At 45.1% G+C, this 13,012-nt stretch overlaps 1 protein-coding gene across 2 annotated transcripts in view; it reads left to right on the forward strand.

Moving 5' to 3' along the window:
• PDCD11 (programmed cell death 11) overlaps window positions 1-13,012 on the forward strand; it is a 45,440-nt gene that overhangs the window by 16,489 nt on the left and 15,939 nt on the right. For both annotated transcript variants that reach the window (XM_042959899.1, XM_042959898.1), the window contains exons 10-21: window positions 396-520; window positions 704-764; window positions 1,415-1,561; window positions 2,758-3,009; window positions 3,579-3,713; window positions 4,466-4,660; window positions 5,522-5,692; window positions 6,618-6,837; window positions 7,616-7,765; window positions 8,195-8,310; window positions 9,561-10,102; window positions 10,961-11,023. In XM_042959899.1, the coding sequence (XP_042815833.1) occupies window positions 396-520; window positions 704-764; window positions 1,415-1,561; window positions 2,758-3,009; window positions 3,579-3,713; window positions 4,466-4,660; window positions 5,522-5,692; window positions 6,618-6,837; window positions 7,616-7,765; window positions 8,195-8,310; window positions 9,561-10,102; window positions 10,961-11,023 (2,177 nt within the window). The remainder of the gene's footprint in view (window positions 1-395; window positions 521-703; window positions 765-1,414; window positions 1,562-2,757; window positions 3,010-3,578; window positions 3,714-4,465; window positions 4,661-5,521; window positions 5,693-6,617; window positions 6,838-7,615; window positions 7,766-8,194; window positions 8,311-9,560; window positions 10,103-10,960; window positions 11,024-13,012) is intronic.

Consider the following 13,012-nt stretch of genomic DNA (forward strand, 5'->3'; position numbering starts at 1 on the left):
TTTTTTTAAAGGGCTATATAGTAAATATTTCAGGTTTGTGGGCCATATGATCTCTGTCCTCACTACTCAACTCTGTTGTTAAAGCCAAAAGCAGCCATAGACAGTATGTAAATGAAAGGGCATGGCTGTGGTCAATAAAATTTTTATTTACAAAAATAGGCACTGACTTGTGAAGTATAGTATACTGATCCATGATCTAGACTGTTCTCTGACCTTATAGAGAGTCTATGATAGTAAAGAACAGTGTTTTAGTTAGAAGAATTATTTTAACAGGCAATCAGACTACTGTTTTTATGGTATGTGATAAATGTGTTGAGTTATGTCACGTGCTTCCATACCTGATTGCCTCAGATCTACAGTCTCTGGCTTGTCCTTAATCACTTGGTACTTTGTAGCTCAGCCATCTCTCCGATTCTAAGAACATCTTCAATGCCGAGGCCTTCAAGCCAGGGAACACCCACAAGTGCAGAATCATCGATTACAGCCAAATGGATGAACTGGCTTTGCTGTCTCTGAGGACGTAAGTCTGTCATCAGTGCATGTGGGGCTGTGGAGATGGGCCCCTCTGTGCGTGCACGTTCACACTTTCTCCTGGCCTGGCTTGGTGAGGGTTCTCTTTCTTGCCAGCATGATTCTGGTAGCCCTGAATTTTAGGTAGCCTCTGCCCTGGTTTATGTGACCTTGTATTTTCTTTTTGTTCTAGATCTGTTATTGAAGCTCAGTACCTTAGGTACCATGACATCAAACCTGGGGCATTGGTAAAGGTAAGACTCAAGCACATAATTAGATACCCTTCCACCTTCAGACATTCTTTAGTTCACAGGTTAACTGTTAGCTTATTAGTTGTCATGTGAACACATTTAAAGTCACCTTCCTCCTCTCTACCTGTTAACTGGCATTTCTTTTTCTTCCCTGGAGTAACTTGTAATTAATTTCAAGGTAAGGTCTTAATAGCATCACCCAGCTACACAGAGGTAGTAGATCATAAATCCTGGGGTTTGATGGTGTTTATTAGACCAGGTCAAAAGTTAATTTTGTGATAGTTGAGCTCCTGTGATGTTAGTAAGTCACTTGCAGTTGCCTCTCCTGTCTAACCATTTAGCCCCAGTTGAGCAGATCTCCTTTATATGTAGAGTTCATTCCTTAGGAGACATAGATCTCTCCTTCAGACAATGTGCTTGTGAGGTAGGCCGAAAGAACACGCTCCCACAAAAAGATGTGAAGATTCCCATGAATCAACCATACTGCCTTCAGATCAGTGTGGGGTACATGCTTTACCCCATGACATCTGGAAAAACGGGCACAGTTAGTCTGGAAAGGTGGGCTTTGAAAGAGATGTGACATGCTTTGTTGTAAGAGGTGGAAGAAAAACCATTCTTGAGGCATGATGACTTCTTTTCTTTGGACTCCCTAGGGCACGGTGCTGACCATAAAGCCATATGGGATGCTGGTGAAAGTGGGCGAACAAATCAGGGGCCTGGTACCTCCCATACACCTGGCCGACATCCTGATAAAGAATCCAGAGAAGAAATACCACATTGGGGATGAGGTCAAGTGCCGGGTGAGCTTCTTGAAGGGTCTCCTTGGGGTTTTGGCCAGATGGGAAGAGAGCATTGCTTTTCAGCTGAAGTTTCTGCCTTTTTCCACAGAGTGACCATCTAATATCTGTGGTGCTGTGCCTGGCATTGGGAAGAGAAAAGTGTGTCTCTGCCCTTGAGAATTGTGTAATATAATTGAGAGTTAAAATATTCATACATGAAAAGAGCAGGCTGTTGTGCGACCTTTTGTCACATGGTTTGGTACAGGCTGTGTCCTATGATCGTATCTCAAAGGGGAGGTGACAGTGGGCTGGGCCAGCAAGAATCATTGATGATGTCAATAGCAACTACAGTGTAACATGTATTTTGTATCAGTTGCTATGCTAGGCTCATGACATGCTTTATGTCATTGAATCCTGAAAACAACCGTATAAAGTAAGTACTGTTATCCTCATTTTGCAGGTGTGGAAGTGAAAGCTTAGGAAAGTGAAATTTCTTGCCCGAAGTCACAGAGTTAATAAATGGCAGAACCAGTTTTCAAATTCAGGTCTCTATGACAATAATGTCTTCTAGATTTCTGGCAGAGGTGGTACTTGAACTGGAAAGGATTTGAGGAGGAGCAAGCGATGTGTGTCAGGCCCAGAAATAGACAAGCTAAGTTGCCGAAATATGAGTGGTTTATAACAAAGTCTTGAATCCCAAGAGAAGCTTTGCAGAGTTGCGAAGGTTACATGTGGTTAGCAGTGGCTAGCATAGGGCCTGGTTTGTGCAGCCAGTCACAATGTTAGATGTTCTTCCTCTCATTTTGTTTCATTATTGAGTCAAAATAGGTATTGATCACCCATTGGTGCAAGATTGTACAATAGTGGAGTCAGGAGGTTAGAAGTAGAGGAATTTCTCTGCCCTTTAGGAGATAACCTGAGGGATGAGAGATGGTTGGATCTCTCGGCCTTAATTTATAACACAGTACTGAGCTGGTAAATTGGTTTGATGGTTCATTCTGTTATGTGGGAGGAAGTACATTTGAAATAGGTGAATCCTCCCTAGATTGTCGTCCCAGCAGGGAGCAGGGAGGATTTGCCTCTGACAATACTCAGAGGCAAAGAGATAGCAGGTTCTCAAGCACTGACCATGACCTTTGGGTTCAGAGGTTGCAGAGACTAGTCCAGTGGCTCTCTTGATAATGGGTAACTTGATGACGACTAGTATCCTTCCTTAGGTTTTGCTTTGTGATCCTGAAGCCAAGAAGTTGATGATGACCCTGAAGAAAACCCTGATTGAGTCCAAACTGCCTGCCATTACCTGCTATGCCGATGCCAAGCCTGGTCTGCAGACACACGGCTTCATCCTCAGAGTCAAGGACTATGGCTGCATTGTGAAGTTCTACAATGATGTGCAGGGTCTAGTGCCCAAGCATGAGCTCAGTGCCGAGTATGTCCCTGACCCAGAGAGGGTCTTTTACACCGGCCAGGTAACCTTTCCTTCAATAGGGCCTTATCCTTGGTGACCCCATGAACACAGATTTGAAGGAGTTGTAGGAGGACTACTTTTTAAGGGATGAGGAATGAGCATGTGGGGCAGTGGGCTTGAGCCAGCTGAGTGGAGGAGCTGTAGAACAGAGCTGACAGAACCCTTCAAGGGGGTTCTGCAGAAGCTAGCAAACTAATGGACCTCAAGCCCACAACCTGATAGAAAATAGTCTTTACCTACAACATACCAGTGTCCCTTACATCAGAAGTTGCTCTGAGGCCACTGTCACCACAAGGTGGCAGTGCCAAGGAATTTGTGAGTCAGGGTTTATCTAGGAAAAATAATTGTTTAAAGCTCAGGGTTGTACCAGAAATTTATTCATGTCTTCCTTTCACCCAAAAGGCTGATTTGAGATTCTGTGTAGCTTTCAGTACATTTCTTTCCACTGCCTCTGATCTAATCCAAAGTCTTGGTGTATCTCACTCTGCAGTGCTCACTGAGGGCAGCTCTCTCTAGGGCTTCATAGGCTTGCTGGGAAGAGTTCACCAGGCAAGTGTGGTTTCTCACCAGGTGGTGAAGGTTGCGGTGCTGAACTGTGAGCCATCTAAAGAGAGGATGCTCTTGTCCTTCAAGCTGCTGGGTGATCCAAAGAGAGAGCATACGGGACACAGTCAGAAGAAAAGAAGAGCTGTTAGTGTTGGACAGGTACCTGGACTTCTCCAGACAAGCTATTTTAGTTTACACTGGCAGAAAGCAGGGTGCCACTGACACGTGGGGCACTGGGATCCATGGAGGGAAAGATAAAGGCAGCTAGATAAGATTCTGGGGCTAGAGGGGCGCCTGGGTAGCTCAGTCAAGCATCTGACTCTTTATTTTGGCTCAGATCGTGATCTCACAGTTCATGGGATCGAGCCCCACGTTGGGCTCTGCGCTGACAGCATGGAGCCTGCTTGGGATTCTTTCTCTCCCTCTCTCTATTCTCCTCCCTCTCTTACTCTCTCTCTCCCTGAAAATAAAAATAAACAAACATTAAAAAAAAAAAAAAGATTCTGGGGGTAGAGAGAACTGAAGATCTCGAGACAGGGTTCTTTCTGTGTGTCAGAGCAAATGGAAGCTGTCCAGGAAAGCGCGATTGTGGTCTGGCTTTTCAGCAGTGTACTGCTGTCCTCTTTCCTTTTTCCTCTCTGGTCTCTAGGACCAGCCTGTGAGACTGTCTTTCCCCTTGGGAGAAAAGTGACATGAGTGTGCAAGTGGGTCCTGGGGTGTATGGGTGTATGTGCGTGTGCGTACCTGCAGGGTCTTTGGGGGCAGTGGTGTGGAAGAAAGCTGCTTCTCTGATCTTGACCTCTCCATATCCCTGGTGCTGGAACTTGATACCTCTGATGTCTGCCTGAGCCAGGTGTGGTTGCTGTCTGCTCAAGATAAGTACTATTTTTTGTCTTTCTTTTCCTGAGTAGTTGGTGGATGTAAAGGTTTTAGAGAAGACCAAGGATGGGCTGGAGGTGGCTGTTCTGCCCCACAACGTCCCTGCTTTCCTCCCCATACCTCATCTGTCGGACCATGTCGCCAACGGCCCTCTGTTGTATCACTGGCTCCAGGCTGGCGACATCCTTCACAGAGTCTTGTGTCTGAGCCAGAGTGAGGGACATGTTGTATCCTTTACTGGTATCTGGTGAGCCATGGGCCCTTGGGGGAAGATTCTGGGTCAGGCTCTGCTCTTCATTGGAAACCCCATGGGGAAATGTCAGCCATTTGACTTAAGAAGTACCTCCACAAAACCAGATCAGTGACCAGACCTGGTGGAAAGTAAGAGGATTGAAGTCCTATCAGCAGATGCTGGTCAGTCCAGTCCAGAGGGGGCGGTGTGGCCTGCCAGTCCCAGTGGGATATTTCCAGTAGCGCACCTTGCCTTCTCAGACACTCAGCGCCTGCCCCTTGAGCTGAAACAATTCATAAGGTAGGTGCTATCTTCCTCCTCCTGTCCCCCCCCCATATAGGATTCAGCATATTCCCCTTGGTCTTGGTGTGTGCACCTCGAAGGAGGACACTGCCAGAAAAGAGGCAGTAGGATGTTATTTACACAGAATGTAAAATAAAATCTCCTTAGAGTGCAGATAGGCAGAGGAGGTGAGGTAGGGTTGTGTGAAGACTGTGGAGGATCCTGTCATGGTCCGGCTGCCAAACCACAGGGCTGAGCCGGTCCCTTTTTTTGTCCCTTCCGGTAATCTGGAGATGAATTCATAGGGAGAGGGAGAAAACTGGTTCTGAAACATGAGTGTGTATCAGAGTCACCTGGAGGGCTTGTTCAGCCAGCTTGCTGGGCTCGCCCCAGAGTTTGTAGGTCTGGGGCAGTGCTTGGGAATTTGCATTTCTGACAAGTTCTAGGTGATGCTAATGCTGCTGGTCTGCATGCTTAGACCATTGTAGCAACAGAGGATGTAGGGTGGAAAAAGGAAATGGATGGATAAGTTCATCTGCCTCTTCTGGAATGTTCCTTGATGAAGTGCTACCAGCTCCTTTGCAGGAAGCCAGCTTTGGTTTCCACCGTGGAGGGCGGCCAGGATCCTAAGAGCTTCTCAGAAATCCATCCTGGGATGCTGCTCATTGGTTTTGTGAAGAGCATCAAGGACTACGGTGTGTTCGTCCAGTTCCCATCAGGCCTTAGTGGACTGGCCCCCAAAGCTGTGAGTTCAGTTCCATGCCCAAGAGTGTTGGAGGAGAGACATTAGGGTCATGGAACCTGAGGGTGGAAAGGAGCAGGATACCCGAATGCCTTGAAAGATTTTCAGGGGCAAGGCAAAAGGCACCTGCGGGGAATGGGGCTGAGATCTTGCCCAGCCATGTGTGTCCTGGTGCAGGGCTGTGTCCTAGAGGAAAAGGCACCTTCGTTTCTATACTCTGGGTATGTATAGACATGGAAGTTGATTTTCCTGAGCAGCTGAGTACAGGTTTTACAACCTTCTGAGGTTTTTGAGGTGTTATGTTACCAGAACACCCTTGAAATGATCCCCTCCACCATAGTGTCATCAAATTCATAGACTTTTCAGACTGGGAAAAATCTTAGTGACCCATAGTTGAACCCCCTCATGCCTGCTGAATGAACTGAGACCCAGAGTTGGGAGGAATCTTGCCAACGTCACTGCAAGCAAATGGTGTGTTGTTACTCCTGCCACAGATAATTCATAAATACTTCTTCCTTCCCAGAAGTTTGTCTCCCTGATTTTTTTTCCCTGGGCAAATCTTATTTGCAATCCTTGCCAGAGCAATTTTAACAATGGGAGCAGAGGGGAAGCCCCCAGACGCATGTATAGCATGGGGCAGAGGGTTACTATGGGTGTTAGAGACATGGGCAGCTCGTGTTCCTCTGGCTTGCCAGTGATGTGCCTCCTTGGCTGGGTGCCCTCTAGGAGGTTGGGTTGGACAGCCAGGGCCTCATATGGTTTTCTGGAAGAGGGGTAGAGTTGTGCTTAGAGAGGGCTTGGAGGGGGCAGGCGTCCTGGGTCCCATCTCTCCCTCCCACCCCACCCCACATTCTTTTCGGGGGGGGGCATTAAATGGGTTGTCTTGATAGATACTTGTTTCTTAATTTCTGCCCACTCTTCCCTTTAGATTATGAGTGACAAGTTTGTGACCTCCACAAGTGACCACTTTGTCGAGGGGCAGACGGTGGTTGCAAAGGTGACCAATGTGGACGAGGAGAAGCAGCGCATGCTGTTGTCTCTGCGGCTGTCGGACTGCGGTCTAGGGGACCTGGCTACCACCAGCCTCCTCCTCCTGAGCCAGTGCCTGGAAGAGTGGCAGGGTGTGCGCAGCCTCATGAGCAGCCGAGGTGGGGGCGCGGGGCCTGGGGATGAGGGGTGGGTGAGGGTGTGTGTCACACGTCATGCCCATCTGTTCCAATGAGTTGTTGGGCTTCCCAGATACTACATACAATTTGGATAAACTTTTTTTTTTCTTTTAGTGGGAGTATAACCTGTATAAAGGGCATAAATCATTTAGGGTACAGTTCAGTGAATGTTTATAAAATGAACATTCCTATTTACCACCCAGATTCAGATAAAGATTCCAGGTCCCCCTTGTGCTCCCTGCCAGACCAAAACCAAAATTTCCCTTAGTTCTGTGGCCTCAGGTTTGCGTTTGTTGTGAATCCATTCACCTTTTCCCTTGTTCTTTTATTCAACAAATATCTGGTGAATGATAGAATAGAACAGGGACCTTCTAGAAGACTTTATGAGGAATTATTATGCTGATCTTCCTGTTTTGAACCGTGGGTAGGATTGTTGGCACCCTGATGGGATTTGGGAATAAGAAGCTTGAGAGGGTAGATTCTAAACAGAAGCAATGAAAATCCAGAAGTCAAAGGAAAGGGTGTGTGTGTGGTATTGGCTACTTTCGTGAACTGTGGCCAGGTAGGATTGGTAAGAGGCATAGTTCTCTCTGCCTGCGATAGGAGTGTTCATGGGTGTCACATATTTCTACCCAAAGTGACTTTACCTTCACAGTGCTTGCAGTGCTCTGCCATCCCCAGCATGGCGGCACATTTCCAAAGGAAAAGAATGGTGAGCATTTCTGCTTGTTAATCCCTGTTTCCTTTGGGTCTCTGGCAGACTCTGTGTTGATCCAGACACTGGCTGAGATGATTCCAGGGATGGTCCTTGACCTAGAGGTGCAGGAGGTGTTGGAGGATGGCTCTGTGGTGTTTAGTGAGGGCCCAGTGCCTGGCCTGGTACTGAGAGCGAGCAGATATCATCGGGCAGGTGAGCACTTCTGTCTCGCCCCTCGTGGTTCTTGGGGGAAATCCTTTGCTCATTGTTCCCTCTCCTGGATACAGAATTTCCAAATACATAGTGTAGATGAGCTGATTCAGTAGAAAATTTTGTCATTCCTATCGTTTATGAATGAAAATCAGTGCAGTTGACAGCATGTTAAAGGATGTTTAGGTGTGAATCCTTTTATTGTTATAATTGGGTAAGTCTAGATTTTTGTCTGTCAGGGTGCATAAATTAAGGCACACCTGATCCTGAATTATGGGAGCCAGACTTTTGGTTTTCCTAGGCCCTATAGACCCAGAACAGATGCTGTCTTTTCTTTTTCGTGCCTAAGGGCTTGCAAGACTCTTGGGCATATGCTTCCTTCCCTGCTCCAAGAGGGTGATCACGTTGTATTTGATTCTTTCTGCACTGCAGGGCAAGAGGTGGAACCTGGGCAGAAAAAGAAGGCTGTAATCTTAAATGTTGATATGTTGAAGTTGGAGGTACATGTTTCCCTTTGCCACGATTTGGTGAATCGAAAAGCTAAAAAGGTAAGCTTGCGGATGATTTCCGTTCCCCTGGTTTCGAAGGCATTGCGGACCTCTTTAGCCCCACACATTTTGCTCAAGGGTTCTAATGCAAATGGCTGTAGATAAGAAGATCATTATGTCTGGCTTTGTCCGGGTCATGGTTATACCTCTTGGTGTGGTTATTAATAGCACTGACTTGCCCTCTGGTTCCAGTGATAAATTATGTGGTCACCCAGTCTTCAGGGCCAGGTAGATCACATAAACGAGTTGAAGTGGGCACGAGAAGCCCATAGAGGGGCAGAGATGACTTAGACTTGTGGCTAAGCAGGAACATCTGCATCTAGGGTTGCTGCATCTGATTTTTAAGAGAAGGCAGAATTTGATTTTTATTTGAAATAAATGTGGGAAACATTGGAAACTGTGTTTTTTAAAACATATGAACCAAACAGAACATGTCTGTGGATGCTTCTGACCTCCAGGCTGTTCATCTACACCCTCTCCTGTACACTTTTGTGTGAGAGAAGAATGGGTTTGAGGGAAATCTCAACATTTGTAGTATTTTCCTCTGGATGATATGTATATCTGGTCATCATTTAAAGTACTTCTTAAGCATCTAATTGTGTAGGGTATGGTAGAGAGAATTACATGCATAATGATTGTTAATGTCTGGTTGCCTATAATTAAGACTTGGGAAAACAGAAATAGAAACAAAGTTAATCCCTCACTAAGTTTTCTAGCAGGTCCCTAATTTTTCTAAGTGAAGCTGGTGCATATAAGGGCGTGAGCACAGGTTGGATTTTGGGGAAAGGTAGGCTAAATGCCTTGCACACAATAAGCTCTCAGGAATGCCTCTGGTGAATGGTTGAAAAGGTGAACAAATTGGATGGGATGCTGTGGAATAATGAAAGTCAGGAACACAGCATCTTCAAGCTGGAGAACCATTAGGGGGCACCCGGCTATGCTTAGAATCACCTCAGTAACTTCTAAAATTCTGATTTCACTAGTTCTAGGATAGGACCTAGGAATCTGAATTCAAAACAAAAGCTAAGTCCCTAGGATTCTGATTTAGTGCCTTGAGTTTAGTCAGGCCACCTCAGTAACAGGAGGGGCGGCTAGGTCAAGGAAGTGAAAGCTAGTTTGTTACAACTTGCACTAGGCCTGGCTCCCCTGGGATCAAGAGGGCTTCCCCAGCCCCGCGCTGCCCAGTGAGTGTTGACTGAGCACTTGTGCCCCGTAAGAAGCAGGGATGGTGGTTTTTTTCTGTTTTCCAGCTGAAGAAAGGCAGTGAGCACCAGGCGATCGTGCAGCACTTGGAGGAGTCCTTTGCTGTCGCCTCCTTGGTAGAGACTGGCCACCTGGCAGCCTTCTCCCTGACCTCTCACCTCAATGACACCTTCCGCTTTGACTCAGAGAAGTTGCAGGTGGGACAGGGTGTCTCCCTAACCCTCAAGACCACAGAACCAGGAGTGACTGGTTTTCTTTTGGCTGTTGAGGGGCCAGCTACTAAGAGGACTGTGAGACAGACCCGGAAGGACTCTGAGACAGTCGATGAAGACGAGGAAGCAGATCCAGCTCTGGTGGTGGGTGCTGTGAAGAAGCACACCTTGTCCATTGGGGACATGGTCACAGGGACTGTCAAGTCCATTAAACCCACTCATGTGGTTGTGACCCTGGAAGACGGCATCATTGGCTGTATTCATGCCTCCCACATTCTAGATGATGTTCCAGTGGGCACATCTCCTACTGCCAAGCTGAAAGTTGGGAAGACGGTCACTGCCCGAGTGATTGGTGGGCGAGACATGAAAACATTCAAGTATGGAGGCTTTGGGGGATGGGCTGTCTTTGAGGGGAGACTGTTGTAATTGTGGGCACTGAGCAGGTTCCAAAAAGTTGTGCATGGATCAGACTTTCTTCTAATTAACAGAAATGTTCACCAAAAGAATCTTTTTGTCTCCCCCCCCCCTTTTTTTTTTTTAAAAAAAAGCATATGGTGTAATGGTTAGAGCATTGGTTTAAAGTGAGACCTGGGTTTGCATTTCACATCTGCCACTTAAAATTGTGTGACGATGACTTAAGTTGTTACTTAACTTTTATTTTCCTAATTTGTAAAATGAGAGTATAAGCGGTTAGTACCTTTTTTGCAGAGCTAAAAGAACATCTAGGATGCAGTATGCCAAGCAGGTTGCCTGACACAGCTATTGCTCAGTATACATCAGAGGTTATTATCATTCATTCTCCACTGCGTGCCTTAATTACACTCATTTTCTTTAAATCTACATGTGATATTGTTACTGCAGTAGAAATCCTTGTTATAATAAGAAAAGAAGAATAATTCAAAGTCTGGTCTATAATTTGCCTATTAATTTCAGTAACTATTCTTTCTAGACCTCAATTTCCTTACCTTCAGAGTGAAAGAGTTGGAGTATGTAGTCTGTAAGGAAATAAGGGTTTAATAAGACAATAATAAAAGATTAGATGAGCCAGCTCCTTAACATTTACTGCAGAGGATAAGAATGGAAACCCTCAGGCCTGACACGTCCCCAGGAGGTGATATGGCAGTGGAACCAGGTGGTTTTTAAGCTCAGTTTCGTGGGAGTAGAGAAATTCTGATGTGCAGATTATGGTGGTACAGAGCATAAGAGAAATGATTTGACCTTATTTCTTCCTCCAGGTTTCTCCCAATAAGTCATCCCAGATTTATTCGAACCATTCCGGAGCTGAGTGTCCGGCCAAGGTGAGGGAACCCCAGCAGCATGGGCTCGTGGAAAGAGTGTGGGGCTTTGGAGTTAGGAACCTGAGTTCTAGTCTAGATTCTGCCAGTGTTGTGGCTTTTTTTGCCTCTCTCTGTCCATGTTGTCTTACTTCTCTAGTAGGGATATTTGGCTCTCATAGGGCTAGAAGAATTATATGAAACTTAATTTAAAAGCTATACGTAGGGTTTAAAAGACTGGTTGCAGTTCTGTTTGTCAGCATGTAACAAAAAGAAGCATTTTTACTCTAAACCCAACTTTCTAAAACTCAGTAATTCCCAGAATAAAAAACATGTAACCAAGAATACCTGTTCTTTGAGTCTACGTAGAGACTACTGCTTGGTGACTGGCATTTTAAGTCATGTTCTAGTGGATTTTGTAGAGGGGTGTTCAATGAGGGATTCTGTGTGGAGGAATACTAGTTCCATTTAGTGTTGGATCCAGTTTGGGATCATTTTTTCCTGAGGATCTTAAGCATTTGGACCCATGGATCTATCTGCTTCTGCTTCCTCCATTAAAAACTCAGCCTCCTAAAATTAATGGGTCATCAATGAATGAAGCTAGATACACATGATTGAGACAATGGCTCTTCAAAGTCAGCCCTGGGATCCACACAGGTTGTAAATCTTAAGTGCCTGGGGATATTATAGAAGAGCCTCTTTAGTAACTTTTAGGGGGTAAGGTTTTGTTTTTTTGTTTTTAATTATAGCTGACACACAATGTTACATTAGTTCCAGGTGTACAACATAGTGATGGGATAAATCTATATTTAATGCTATGCTCACCAGTGTAGCTACCATAAAATGCTGTTACAATACCATTGATTACATTTCCTATGCTGTACCTTTCATCACTGTGACTTACTAATTCTATAGTTGGAAGCTTATATCTCCCACTCCCCTTCACCCATTTTGCCCATCTTGCCACCCACTTCCCCTCTGGCATCCATCAGTTCCCTGCATTTATGGGTCTATTTCTGTTTTTTTGTTTATTCATTTGTTTTTTAGATTCCACGTAGAAGTTAAACCATGAGTTATTTGTCTATTATTTAGTGTAATACTCTCTAGGTCTTTCCATGTTGTCACAAATGGCAAGATGTCATTCTTTTTTATGGCTGAGTAGTATTCTGTTGTCAGGGAGTAATGTTTGGTCAGTGTCCTGAAGGTATCAGAATAGAAGTGGAATATTTCTGGGAAGGCTTGCCTGAGATAGGCAGATATTCCTGGAACATTGAGTTCGAGGTGCTAACAACATTCTTGGAACTTCAAAGTAAAGCCCCTTAGTTCCAGAATGATGAGAGTTGTTGGATGCACACATTCCTATTTGTTTACTCTGTGGTTACTTTAGTTTTGTAGATTTTGATTGTGTCCTTTTCTAGTCTTTGTTGTGAGAACAGAGACTTCACCATATTGGTCGTTTCAGTCTGCCAGATCTTCACCTGTGGTGTATACCTTGTTTAATGAAAAGTTGAGGTCAAGTAATGTATTCAAGCTAAGGGTAGATATGTTTAATTAACAAGGGTTGGTTCTTCTGAGTCTTCCCTCCTTGGCTTGCAGATGGCTGTCTTCTTCCAGTGTCTTTATGTGGTATTCTTTTTGTAGATATCTGTGTTCTGATCTCTTCCCTTCTTCTTCTTTTTTTTTTTTTTTTATTGTGCTAAAAACACAAAACATAAATTTACCCTCCTAACAGTTCTTAAGTGTGCATCACAGTTTTGTTAACTATGTGCACATTATTGTGGAACAGATCTCCAGAACTTTTTCATCTTGCATGGCCGAAACTCTATACCCATTGAACCACTCTCCATTTATCCCTACCCTCCCCCACCCCCCACCTCTGGCAGCCAACATTCTACTTTCTGTTTCTTTGAGTTTGATTACTTAGATAACTCATGTAAGTGGAGTCATGGCCAGTCCTTCTGACTGGCATAACGTTCTAAAAGTTCATCCGTGTTGTTGCATATAGCAGATTGT

The sequence above is a fragment of the Panthera tigris genome, chromosome D2 (assembly GCF_018350195.1).
Source record: "Panthera tigris isolate Pti1 chromosome D2, P.tigris_Pti1_mat1.1, whole genome shotgun sequence".
NCBI lineage: Eukaryota > Metazoa > Chordata > Mammalia > Carnivora > Felidae > Panthera > Panthera tigris.